Source organism: Mugil cephalus, chromosome 9, assembly GCF_022458985.1.
Source record: "Mugil cephalus isolate CIBA_MC_2020 chromosome 9, CIBA_Mcephalus_1.1, whole genome shotgun sequence".
NCBI classification, from domain to species: Eukaryota; Metazoa; Chordata; class Actinopteri; order Mugiliformes; family Mugilidae; genus Mugil; species Mugil cephalus.
Genome location: NC_061778.1, coordinates 9,037,040 through 9,050,458, shown reverse-complemented (window position 1 = coordinate 9,050,458; position 13,419 = coordinate 9,037,040). Strand labels below are relative to the sequence as shown.

General features: G+C 43.0%; 1 protein-coding gene across 1 annotated transcript; it reads left to right on the top strand.

The window, feature by feature from the left end:
* Window positions 1-1,715: 1,715 nt before the first annotated feature.
* Window positions 1,716-12,486, top strand: tsr1 (TSR1 ribosome maturation factor). Its single transcript, XM_047595043.1, has 15 exons — window positions 1,716-1,884; window positions 3,463-3,566; window positions 3,661-3,889; window positions 4,177-4,311; window positions 4,436-4,887; window positions 4,999-5,143; window positions 7,701-7,882; window positions 9,559-9,767; window positions 9,852-10,011; window positions 10,097-10,207; window positions 10,300-10,432; window positions 11,545-11,661; window positions 11,821-11,961; window positions 12,065-12,139; window positions 12,221-12,486. The coding sequence occupies exons 1-15, from the start codon at window positions 1,758-1,760 to the stop codon at window positions 12,397-12,399; spliced, it is 2,499 nt and encodes an 832-aa protein (XP_047450999.1). The 5' UTR covers window positions 1,716-1,757; the 3' UTR covers window positions 12,400-12,486.
* The last annotated feature ends 933 nt before the right edge of the window (window positions 12,487-13,419 follow it).

The window sequence follows — 13,419 nt, the reverse complement described above, 5'->3', positions numbered from 1 at the left end:
ATATTGTTCAAGAATATTTTTTACATCTTTTCTTTTTTTTTTGCATAAAATAATAAAAATAAACAAAATAAAATAACAAGCTAATTTGCTATCACCCTGCACACAAGATGATACTAATGTAAGTGTTCTACAGTCAGGTACTGAGCAGCTCCCTTGATATATTTTGTGCCAAGCATTAACAGATGTGAAGGTCATAGGGGAACACTGAAATTAAACACATAATTGTTTTTCTGATAATGTCTCTGAAGTTTAATCTGAAGCAAATTGGACTCCACCTCAGGCAAAGATGATACTTACATCTTTGAATTAGGCAGTATGCACTTTTGCCTTACAGGGAGTGAATATAAGTCAGCTGCTCTCTATGAATCTGAGCATTAGATACAGATGATCAGTCTGTACAATAACTTCACAGTTGCTATTGGAAGATGACTACTACTCTCACTGAAAATTTAGGACGAACAACAATGATGACAATAATGATGTTGGTGATGGCTTAATAAATTAGCTGCAAAAATTAAATATCTAATCTAATCACATGGCTAAATCTCTTCTTTTCTACTTCAAAAATGAACAAATCTTACAAATTTTCTCTGTAAAGTGGGAAAGGCTGTGAGTTTATTACTGGTATTCGGCTACACAGAGTTTCACTTCCTTATTACAAAAGTAGGTTAAAAGATTTTGGCAGTGGCGCCCATCGGAGTATTGTTGTCATGTAAGAAAATGTTAGACAAAGCAATCAAGCAACTAAATAATGCTGTGGAGGAACCTTGTCTCGTAATGGAAAAGATGTAACCTCTATTTGGGCTGTGGCAGCTGTGACAGAAAGTCTGAGTTGTCTTCTCATCCCTTGTTTTCTCTTTCACTTTCTTTTCCTCTCTTTAATTGTTCCAGTTAAACGGAGGGCGTGTCTCGTGTAACGACAAGGTTTCCAACTCCAGACCTGTGTATAGACAAGTGTATGACCGGAAAAGGATGATTCATTAGAGGCTGATCAGAAATAAGATAAAATCTCATACGATGTTGAAAGAGAAGTGATTCATCTTTTCAGAAGTGGGTTTGAGTGCATGTGGGTTTAATCTCAGTATATTGTTTATATATACGCATTTGTTTATTTTATACATACTTTTTACACATTGTACCTAACCTTTACTGTATTTTTTCTTCTTTTTTTCTGATTGTAATTCGTCCCATCTCTGTGTAATGTTGCTACTGTACACTGAATTTCCCATGTGATAAATAAAACATCTAGCAGTCTAATCATACAAATGTTACGCATCATATAAAGTATTATTTGTGTCCATGTCAATTCACATTTTGTATTATACTAAAAGAAAACTATATATATTTTTTTGTATTTACACACTTTTGGCTATACATGTATCTTTTTATTTTTATAAAAAAATAAAAACTGACTCAGGGAACTTTGCAAGAGAATTAAAACATACCTGTACTTTATTGTACCTGTGCAAATGGCAAAAAAATGTCTATTCTGTTCAGCAAGTGTGTCTTTCTTAACCATCTGTCAAATACGTTGAGAAAAATAATGTACTCCTTTTATTTATATTCTTAGTTAGGTCCGTTTCCTTTCATGCACCCCGTGTTTTAGGATGACAAGTATAAAAATAAGTGAAGCCATTTTATATCCATTTCCGAAGCTTTTATTTTTAAGAAAACCGCTTCCGGAAAGCTGGCGCAACGCCTTCGTCATGATGACGCCGGCGAGAGTGCGGAAGTAATTTAGGCTGACTTTTCCCCACATGGTGAAGATGGTGGCGAACGGGGAAAAACAACAAGGCCATAGAGCCGGCACGTATAAACAAAAAAACAAAGGACACAAACATGGCAAGCACCGGACGAAAGGAGAAATTGAAAGAGAAAACAAAGGTAAGCGCCGTTCAAATCCGAAGAGATACAGCTGGCGTCAGGTGTTAGCTTGAGCCCGTGGCCTCTGCAAACACACGTGCTGAGGTTTCTTGTAAAGACACCTGGGATGGATTCGTATATTAGAAAACGTGACACGTGTAAATCGAGTATTTTAAAACTTTTATTTGCGTCTTCGTCGGATCGCGTGCAGAGCCCTGCTCCTGCTCAGGTCTGTCTGTCTGTCTGTCTTTCGCCTTTTAAAGCTCCAGGAACCAATCAGATCTTCCAGATATCTCAGGAGAGAAATCGCAAACATTTACTTGTTAGAAAATGTCCCATTTATTTATTCCAAACTCTCTCTTTAAGTTTTGCATCCATGTCACTTTATATAGAAGTTTTAAATCAGCACATTTTACATTAAAAATGCACGCTATAAATAAAAATTGACGCAGTGACGTAAAGATATCACTAAATCTACAACCGGCGTCTTATGTGGTTCTGTCACAATACGTTATATAGAAGACATTCCCAAGTTATAGCTGCAAAGGAAATTTTCAGATATTTTTTGAGTCACGCATTGGAAATAGATGTCAAAGACATGTCAAAGATAGCAATGAACAGCTGCAAAAGTGGACAGAGTATACAGCAATGAAAACATCCTGCTTCAAGTATAAAGACAGAGATGTATTAAGACATCTGTTTATGTCCCTTCATGGTTACAGTTGTTGGTTCACTATGATATTTCAATCAACAGATCTAATTCGTATTATGTGTATATATAGCTCAAGGTTAATAACATATATAAATGTAGAATGTGGGTCTCGTTTTGTGTCTACACACTGTACTCCAATTGGAGCAATACCAAAACAAGGGCTAGCCAAAAAAAAAAAAAAAAAAAAAATCAGTACCTATATTGAAAACATATGAACATCGTAAGCTTCACAAAGTAAAGTCCACAGGCCAAGATCTCCTCAACTACACTACAGCCCACACGCCCAGCATATGTTTTTAAGCAGCAAAGATAATGTAGAGATAATTCATAAATTCTACAACAGCTGACAGTTCACACAGTTATTGACAGTTTAAGAATTGTACATTTTATCTCAAGGATGTGTTGTAACTGTAACTGTGGGATCTTGATGCTGTAACTTACGCACATAGCCAACAACAATGCTGGCCATTTATACTTGTGCGGTCATCTGGCTTGCTCTGTAACAATGCCACCCAGATGCTAGTCGGCAGTGTGTATTTTTCACCAGTCGGGTTGATTTTAGTTTCCTGTTGACTGAAACTTATAATGACAATCAATTTTGAAATTCACATACATGAAAAAGCAGCCAGAAATACTAAGCGGACCAATCACAGCTCTTGCGTTCTGTGTCGCCACGACATGTAGTTACATTTCTGGGGAGGTGCATGTCAGTTATAGGTTAGGGTCTGCATTGACGCTGTAGCCTCTGCATCAACTTCATGCAGAAGTATAAACAGCATATAAGCAGTGAGAGTTTTGTTTGTTGCTTTTACTTTTTTTATTGAGTATACCATCACCTGGACTGAGATGTATTGTAGTAACAAACCTTTTGAACGGTTGTCTCACAGGGAGAGTGTCAGTGACGGCTCTTACCAAAAAACAGAGGAAGGAGCAAAGGAAGATGGACAGACGGCACAAAGCGAACCAGCTACGCAGGAATAAGAAAGACATGGTAATTTTGTATATCACATGACAAACAGGCTCTCTTGAATTCTTTGATCGATGCTGCAGAGTTTGCATCACTGGGTTGTTTATTTATTTTTTAGGTCCTAACAGAAAAGCGCCGTCTCGGCAGCAGGGATGGGCCTCCTCATTTAGTTGCTGTGGTGTCCCTACACGCTGGAGTGGATGCCGGTGCCATTACCAAACTGCTACGTGGACAAGAGGCCGGCGGTATAGTTCACCAAGAGCGGTGCATCAGCGGCGCCAGCGACAGCTTTGGGCTGATCCTGCCTCGCTTTAAGCAAAGGTTCACTTTTCTGAGCCAGAGCACAGGTAACTGCTGTTAATTAAATTGATGCAAAATTGTCCATTCTTTCAAAACAGATGCTTTCTAATTGTATTCGTCTATTTTTGTCTATTAAGTGAAAAAAATAATCAACTCTCAGACTTGTGACAAACGACATCTATGAAATTGTATTAGGTCCCTGGGTTTTACTGGTTATAGTGGCATTTCATTTTACATAGGAGGTGTCTCACATGCCACTATTTGGCTAATTTGTCTTTGTGACGAGCATTTTGTTTTCTCATTCTGAAGCTTCTGTTATTGTCTCCTTCAACAGCTGACATACACTCCCTGCTGGATGTAGCAAAGATTGCAGACAGCCTTGTGTTTGTACTTGACTCTACTGAAGGATGGGACAGCTATGGAGATTACTGCCTCTCCTGCCTCTTTGCCCAGGGCCTCCCCAGCCACGGTGGGTATAAATCTGAACATACAACTGGAGCTTTCAGACTCCTGAGTTGACAAATATTCATATTGATTTCATCACCTGTGTATCTTTTCTAAACAATTCACTCTCCTGAATTCATCCCGTGTAGCACTGGTGTGTCAGGGTGTTTCTGACCTTCATGTGAAGAAGAGGGTTGAGTCCAGAAGAGCTTTGTCAAAGATCACAGAGGTCCGTTTCCCTGACGCCCGTCTCTTCCCTCTGGACTCGGAACAAGATGCCACTCTACTTCTCAGACACCTGGGCAGTCAGAGACAGAGAAAGCTGGGTTTCCGCTCCAGACGATCCCATCTTTTAGCTCAGCATGTCACTTTTACACCAAACAGCGCCGCTGAGGGGACGGGCGACGGACCCACTGGCCTGGGAACTCTTTGCGTCTCTGGTTACATCCGTGGCCGACCTCTACTGGTTGACAGACTGGTGCACATCAGTGGTCACGGAGACTTCCAGCTCAGTCAGATTGATGCTCCGTCAGACCCTCTTCCTCTGAACGTAGCAACAGCCAGACCAGCAAAGCCTGGCAAAGGAGATGTTGACATGCAGGTATGTGGTTTGTGCCTGGAAGTTACCACTACTGATCATGAAACTTCTTAAGTTAAAAAAAATGCAGCCGAATTAATCTTAACACTTCCCATTTACCCATGTTTTCCACAGGTTGAAGGTGGAGATGAGGCTCCGGTGCGGGTGCTCATGAAAGCGGACCCATCCAACAGGGAGAGTCTGCAGGCCGAGGCTGAGGTGGATCCAATGGAGGGAGAGCAGACGTGGCCAACCGAATCAGAGCTGCTAGAAGCTGAAGGTACAGAAACAGAATGGCATTCAGACATGATACAGTTAATAAATGAAAGATAAAATGAAAAAAACATTTGCCAGTTCATTAGGTACAGCATCATGACTGCCATAATGTTCAGTTTATTCAATTCAAATCTATGATCCTTTTGGAGGATGCAGTTTGTGGTTCAGGCATTCTTTAGTACACAGGACAAGATGTTACAATCCCTTGTGCCATGATCTGAGGCAAAACTCATTTAGAAGCCTAGTCCAATTGAAATACTGACCAGCAGACCAGCAGTCAGCTACTAACTAGCCTAGCGTGGCAAGCAGCCGTAGGTAATAGAGAGGACGGGACATGCAACTACACTTCAACAAACACCTCCCCCTTCTGCCAAGATCAGAAGTAAGATACTACCAGACGCCAGCTACCTAGCCTAGTCACGGTAGTAAAACACTAGAAAACACCAGGTAACTAGTCTAGCTAACAGCAGTAGGTAAGAAATTATGGCACATGCGACTACACTTCAACCAACATCTCTCCTCTCTGCCAGGATCGGAAGTAACACACAAGAAAATACTAGTTAACAAGCCTAGCCAACAGCAGAATCAGCTTTATTGGCCATGTATGTGAACACATACAAGGAATTTGACCCCAGTCACTTTGCTCAATGGTGCAACAAAATAAAAATAAAAAACACTTGAATAAGCATAAAAATAAAAGATATGAAAAAAGAACAGAAAAACTGTACAACATAAACACACTTTCTGAATTAAAAAATAGAATATACACCTATGCATCTGTATATAGTATATACAGTGAGTATGAACATGAATATGAACAGTAGTATGTACAAAATGTAATGAGAGTTATTATGAGAATGGTCACATGCTCTGTGACTGCTCAGAGTTCATCAGAGTGACAGCCTAGGGAAAGAAACTGTTTTTGTGCCGGGTCGTTTTGACAGTGCTCTGTAAGGCTGGAGGAGGGGAGGAGTCTGAATAGATAGTGTCCGGGGTATGAGGGGTCAGTGGAAATTTTACCTGCCTGCTTCCTGACCCTGGACCGGTACAGGTCCTGGATGGAGGGAATGTCAGTGCCAATAATTCTCTCTGCAGACCTGATTGTCCTCTGCAGTCTGTCCCTGTCCTGTCTGGTGGCTGATCCAAACCAGACCGTGATGGATGCAGCCAGGACAGACTGGATTATTGCTGAGTAGAAGATGACAGCTTGAACTTCCTGAGTTGATGTAGGAAGTCCAACCTCTGCAGGGCCTTCTTCCTAACAATGTCAATGCGGGAGGTCCACTTCAGGTCCTATGAGATTGTGGACCCTAGGAACTTGAATGAGTCCACGGTGGGGACGGTCCTGTTTAGGATGGAAAGGGGAGGGGTGGATGGGGGTCTCTTCCTCAAGTCCACAGTCATGAGCGGGTTTAGCTTTAGGTGGTTCTGACTGCACCAGAGAACCAGCTGAACCAGCAGTAGGCAGTATGCGGCACATCATTGGGGTCTCAAGTGGGCACCTCCCCTAACCGATGTTTCGTTAAGTTAGGCCCACGACACCTCAAGAAGTGAGCTCCAGCGTCCCAGAGTCACCCCCCTCAATGCAGCCACCACTACTAACACCATACAGCTAGCCTTACTTTTAGCGTCCTCTCCGGCTAGCGTGTTTCCTCCTTAGCCACAGCCACAGTCGCTCCGCTGCCAGGGGCATGTTGTTTACAGCAACCCTCTGTTCTTTTCCGCGAATGCCCAACTCGTACAGGAGAGCAATGGTGGATTTTGCAATAAATCCATGGCAACTGACCTCCACTGGCCGCACACAGGTGCTCCAGCCTCGTTGCTCAGCTTCTGATGCCATCTCCGCGTATCTATCTCTCTTGCGCTCATTCGCCTCCTTGACTCTCTTTCCATGGGACAGTAAGTTCCACAAAGTACACTTTCTTTTCTACTTCGGACCACAACACCAAGTCTGGTCTTTTGCAAGTAATGTCTATATGTTCTGGAACAGTTAGCCGGCCGTTTAAATCGGACCTCAGCTCCCAGGCTCCAGCCACCCTTAGCTGCCCTGCGCTGTGCCAGATTCCTGCTGGTCTGGCCTTATCTCCCTCCCAAACAAACATAATACGCCTATTCTCCTTTCTAGCAGATGAGGAATTTTCTTCAACCCGTTTTCCTCAATTGCAGCTGCTAGGCATTTCAGAACCTGTTTGTGACGCCAGGTATATCGCCCTTGGGAGAGGCTAACCCTGCAACCTGTCAGAATGTGGCTAAGTGTAGGCAGGCAGGCAGCATCCTGTTCTAAACACTGGTTTAGGTTCTGGGGAGATGGTATTGAACTGTATTGAATTAAACAGAGAGGTGTTTCTGTTATTTAGCCAACTGGCTAAAACATGGTTGTTTAAGTAATAGACAACACAATACAGTTCAATAGTACTACATACCACAGCTTCTAAAAATATGACATTCTTTTCAAGACCCCGCAGATACCCGAGTATAAATGGGTCACACCAGTGTAAGCTACGTCCTCTACCTCTGGCAGTACTTCAAATGAGCCTTAAACCTTTCTGTTTGCTGTTCAGAGGCCAGGAAGAACAAACGTGTGATGAAGGTCCCCAAAGGAACATCAGACTACCAGGCCTCGTGGATCGTTGATGACACTGAGGAGGGGGATGGCGAGCTGGACGAAGAAAGCAGTGATGATGACGAAGACGACATGATGGATGAAGCCATGGAGGGAGATGATGATGAGACCAACTCTCAGGTACGCATTTCAAGTATTTTTGACATTTATTAGTCTCGCTTATTAAAGTTGCAGTGGGCACGCCTTTAGGGTTGTTGTCTTAGCAACAGTGTGATCGAGGTCAGACGGCGTAATCTCCCAGAGGACGGTGAGGACAGTAATCATGTGGAGAAGCTATGAAGTGTCAGTAGTTCCGGGCTGGAGCAGTGCATACGTGACCCACGGTCAGTGCACCTCGCTGCTGAGAGGCACTGTTTGTTTTCTCAGTGTCTGTCTCTGGCGTGTAGTGCCAGGCTGCTCACTACAACAATAGTGTTTGGAGCGGGAGTCCCGAGAGAAGCCTCCTGTCTTCCTGTCTTGTGAACAGAGCTTCCCGTCTGGACTAAGGGAGGGGCGTGCATTTATTTATTTCCAGCACTGCTTGAAAAGAAGTCAGGGAAACTCTCTTTATGTAAACGGGTTCATTACAATCTATAATTGTTATTAGCATGCATTTGATGTCGGAGTCAGCACACAGGAACTTCCATTTGGAAAGGGGGGGGGTGGGGGTAACAATAGGGTAAAGGTACTTCAAATGATGATAGCGATTATTATTATTATTGCAGTGAGGATGTTGGAAAGGTCGTGAATCAGCCTCACGCTGAGTGCTTCCCGCTTATGCGTCTGGCCTCTCCTGTAATTTGCCAGTCGAGGGATCACTGTAAATCATGTCTTCTTTGATGTTTCATTTCCGCATACAAATGTAGCGACTGTGGAGGTTGAATGTCTAGATTTGGGGAAGGATGTCCTGCTCTAGAGAGACTAGACACACTTGGAGAGGCAGTACATTTAAATGTATGCAAAACAACACTTCCCGTGGTTTGAATTCTGGCAACTCCTTATCACATTAACAAACACGCAGAGATGTAAATACTATTATGCACTGTACAAGCTCTCTCAAAACACTGTTTATTGTTGTTGGGTTGAGTTATACAATTACAGTTTCTATACTTAGAATATTTTTGCTTCCACTCATGTTCCCGACGTGTAGCGTCTGGTCTTTGTTTGTCAAATATTGAGTCTGCAGCAAATAGTTTGCTTGTGCCATAGGGAAGCACAACAACAATTACTGTAGAGAATATGACCAGAGGCACCTTTTCATCTCGGCATATTTGATTTTGCATATTGGATTTGCAACAGAGGAGGTCACTAGAACCTATGGGAAAGGTTCTTAAGCACTGTGTTGTCTTGTGATGCAAGTAGTTTGATATTTTCTAGATTTTTAGATCAGCCACAACATTACGACCGGACAGGAGAAGTAAATAACATTAACCATCATGTGACAATTCAGTGTTCTGCTGGGAAATGTTTAGACCTGGCATTCACATGGATGCTACTAAGATTTGTACCACCCACCTAGACCAGACCAGACCACACCCCCTCACCCCATACCAATGACACTCCAAACTGATCAAGTGTCTGTGACATGATCCACAGAGTCCCCTCCCCTCAATCAATAGGACCCAAAGGCCCACACTAACGCAATCTTGTACCCACAACACACCCTCAGAAGTCCCACGTCCATGTTGCTACTTTATAATTTTTAGGTTCTTTTATTGTCAGCGAGACACTTGCAGTCTCTGTTTAGAGTCTTCTGTCAACAGGCCTCAGTTTTACTGGGTATTAAAGCAGATTTGCACTGTATCCTCCCTGCTCAGGACCCTGGTTCAGGTTCAGAAGAGGAAGAAGATGAGGAGGAAGAGGAGGAGGTGTGCTCCTCCGAGCGAACCGGAGCAGATCAGCGCTACGATGATCACATGGATGAAGCTGCGGAGGAAGAAGGTTTGAAACGTTACCGTGAGGCTAGATCCAACGAAATGTTTCCTGACGAGGTGGACACACCGCGGGAGACTGCAGCAAGAATCAGGTCAGTAATTAAAATAAATAAATCTAAAATAAGTTTTACTGCTGTTTATGATTTGACACTCGGTTCATGTTGCTTTCTTTTCAGGTTCCAGCGCTACAGGGGTCTAAAAAGTTTCCGCTCCTCACCCTGGGACCCCATGGAGAACCTGCCCCTGAACTACTCGCGCATCTTCCAGTTCCAGAGCTTTGAACGCACTCGCCGCCGCATACTGGCAGAAGCTGCAATTGAGGAGGAGGGAGCCATGGTAAGCAAGAGCAGCTGCTTTCATGTGTACGTTTTAAGATATTAGACGTGTGTCTTCACTGACTCTGCTGCCCCACTTGCTTCAGGATGGCTGGTATGTTACGCTGCACATCGCTGATGTCCCTTCTTCTGTGATGGAGAGCGTCCAGTCTGGCAAACCTCTGGTGCTGGTGTCTCTCTTGCCCCACGAACAGAAGGTATTGACACCCAAATGCTAATGGCAAAGTCACACAAACTGTACAATGTCATTGTTACTGACGTTTCAGGTTATCTTTAACTCTGTGTGCAGATGTCGGTGATGCACGTCCTGGTGAGGAGACATCCCAGCAACACGGAGCCAATCAAGTCCAAAGAGGAGCTCGTCTTCCACTGTGGCTTCCGCAGATTCAGGGCCTCCCCCATCTTCTCTCAGCACACGTCAGGTACAAGCGGCAACATCTCCTGCTTAGTAAGGGAGCAAATACAACTTGAGTCTGGCTCTGAAATCCTCACAGACTTCCACAAAATGAATAAATGTAATAAACAGCGTGGTGTAAAAAAAGGTTTTGGTGCCTGTAGCTAATGTACCAGCTGTAACTCAACCCTTTCAAATTGCATCAAGGCTTAATGTAATGCATAAATGATGATGTGGGTGCTTTGAGCGACAGGTCGTAGCTCCAGCAGGTTAGAGTTGAGTCAGGCAAAGCCAAAACTGAGCTGAGCTTTGTAAAAGTGCTTCAGGAAACACATGTCACGGAGGATTTATCCATGTTTATACCCAGTCAGTGATTCCAACCTTAATCTCCTCTAAGTAAAACTTCCATAATTTACTTAAAACATGCTGCAGACGAACTAACAGCTGGGAGTGACCACACCTACTGTACAAGCTGTGAGCTGACTCAACGGTGTTTACAGTCATTATAGTTTGTATCATAATTACTTCCTTTCAGTGGAACTATTGTGATAAAAGTGTTTGCTGATGGAGATGGAAACTTTTGGAAATTGCACTGTACTTTCATATAACTCTAAAGCTCGTCTTGCCTCGTACAGAATTACTTTACATTAACATGGTTCTTAGATATGTAGCACCCACCTAGACCAGACCAGGCACCACCCCCACCCCACCCCACCCCATGGCAATAACACATCCCCAACAGAATGCAGCCTGACACACACACACACACAAATGGTTTAGGAACAATGAAAATAACATTAAAAAACAGCAAAAAATAGTCATAATGTTATGCCTGATCGCCTGCAAATGTTTAGGAGTGAAACAAGCAGAATCTTCACATGCTACTAGTGTCTATGTGACTAATCTGTTTGGTGTTTCCTTGCTGTAGATGTTTGGGTGGTGTTGTCTTTGTCGTCTCTAAATTTGAGAGAAGTTAAACTTGATACTCGCACACTTCACGTCGTTGTGGAAAATTGTGGATTTTCTGTTGCATCCATCTAAAAGCCGTTTTATAGTCAAGTAGTCCTGAAGAATACTTATCTCCTCTGTGAATATATCGAAGTAAAGAAGCCTTACTAGTTGTTGAACTCTCGTCTCCAGCTGACAAGCATAAGATGGAGCGCTTCCTCAGGCCAGATGCCCCGACTGTGGTGTCGGTGTACGCTCCCATCACCTTCCCCCCGGCAGGAGTCCTGCTCTTCAAACAAAGAGACGACGGTGAGATGAAAAGTCCCGTTAGTTGTACTCGGACACTAGTAAATTTAATCAGCGTTCCAGTCGCCTTGATGTTAAACTTTGGACCCCGTTTTATTTACTTATCCACTTAAGCTAATTCTTCCCTCGTCTCTGAGCTTCGTCTTGACCGTGTCTTTCCAGGCATCCAGGACCTGGTGGCGACGGGCAGCCTCCTGAGCTGTGACCCTCAGCGCATCGTGCTGAAGAGGATCGTACTGAGCGGACACCCGTTCAAAATAAACCGGCGTTCTGCGGTCGTGCGTTACATGTTCTTCAACAGAGGTGAGAGGATGTTTAAAAAAAAAAACACAAATACTTGTCCTCGTTGGCACTTCAGAACATTACATAAAGCTTAACTCTTGTGTGACTTCTTTTGTGGCGACAGAGGACATCATGTGGTTCAAACCAGTTGAGCTGCGAACAAAATGGGGTCGCAGAGGCCACATCAAGGAGGCTTTAGGTGAGAAAATGAAAGAATTAAACTGCAGCATCTTTTCCGTAAGCTACGATGTGTTTAATGCTGTTTTGCTTTGATTTCCAGGAACACATGGTCACATGAAGTGTGTGTTCGATAACCAGCTGCGCTCTCAGGACACCGTCCTGATGAATTTGTACAAGAGAGTGTTTCCTCGCTGGACATACGACCCCTATGTGCCCCTGTCTTTACCTTGGGTCAAGAGAGAGGTCACTGTGGATATGGACGACTTGGACATGGAATAGTAGAAGAACAGGCACGGGAAACGTATTTAAATTAATACATAACATCAGAGTGTAATGCGTATTAAATAAAACTATTTTGATCCAAAATCTCTTGAATTGTTAAATGTTTATCCACTTTAACCTTGAAGCCTTGTAACCTGCTATTACTTGTTTTGACCACTAGATGGGGGTGATGACTAAGCTCTGATAAAGTCTCTTCACTCCTCGTTGAGCCTTCCTGGTTAGAAATGAGTCAAAAACTACACAAATAGCGCTGCGTGTCTTGTACTTACACAGTTAAACAAATGCACGTCCAGAGTTACTAATAATTTTAACATTAGTCATGTACTCATTACTCAGGCAGCTCTTTGATGTGATGCATGTGTGGCTAAATGCCCGCAGTCACATTAAAATGTAAGAACAAAATCATTATATAGATAAAGTCTCTGATATTTGAGAGACTTTAATCATGGTAAAATAAGAACTCCCAAGTTGAGCTGTTAAGCGAAAAATAGTAGTCTGCAATCTCTCAATGAAATACTCTAAGATTTGGATTAAAAGCAACTGTCAGGTTTATTTATTCATGTCGTCTTTTATCAAAAACATGCTTCGTTCGACTAAAAAAAAAAAAAAAAAAAAAATGAGAGGCTACGCAGACCTCGCTAGTCTTGAAATGAATTTAATATGCTATGTGACAACAATAGCACAAAATAAAAGACTTAATCTTCTAACATGATATCAGTGTAAGCAAATAAACGCTTTAACAACCATTTTTCCCAAAACACTCCGTCTAATACTCTGAGCATCCAACAATACGAGCACTGATAATGCTCTGCCTCCTACCAGCGGCTCAGTCCAGCTCCAGGGTGGTCTCGCCCTGACCTGTGGCCTTCGTTCCAGCTCTAGTCAACACACGCAAGCGCACTATCAGATCGTGACCTCTCTGTTGTTCTGAAACCCAAAGCTGAAGCTTCTCCGGTGCCGCGTCCTCCCCTGCCCCGCGCTTTCTAGCTTAGGAAAACACTGATTTATGAATTGAAA

Coding starts and splice junctions, on each gene's coding strand:
- tsr1 (XM_047595043.1), top strand. CDS start 1,758: ATGGTGAAGATGGTGGCGAACGGGGAAAAACAACAAGGCCATAGAGCC. Junction 3,567..3,660: donor GCAGGAATAAGAAAGACATG/GTAATTTTGTAT, acceptor TTTATTTTTTAG/GTCCTAACAGAAAAGCGCCG. Junction 4,888..4,998: donor AAGGAGATGTTGACATGCAG/GTATGTGGTTTG, acceptor TGTTTTCCACAG/GTTGAAGGTGGAGATGAGGC.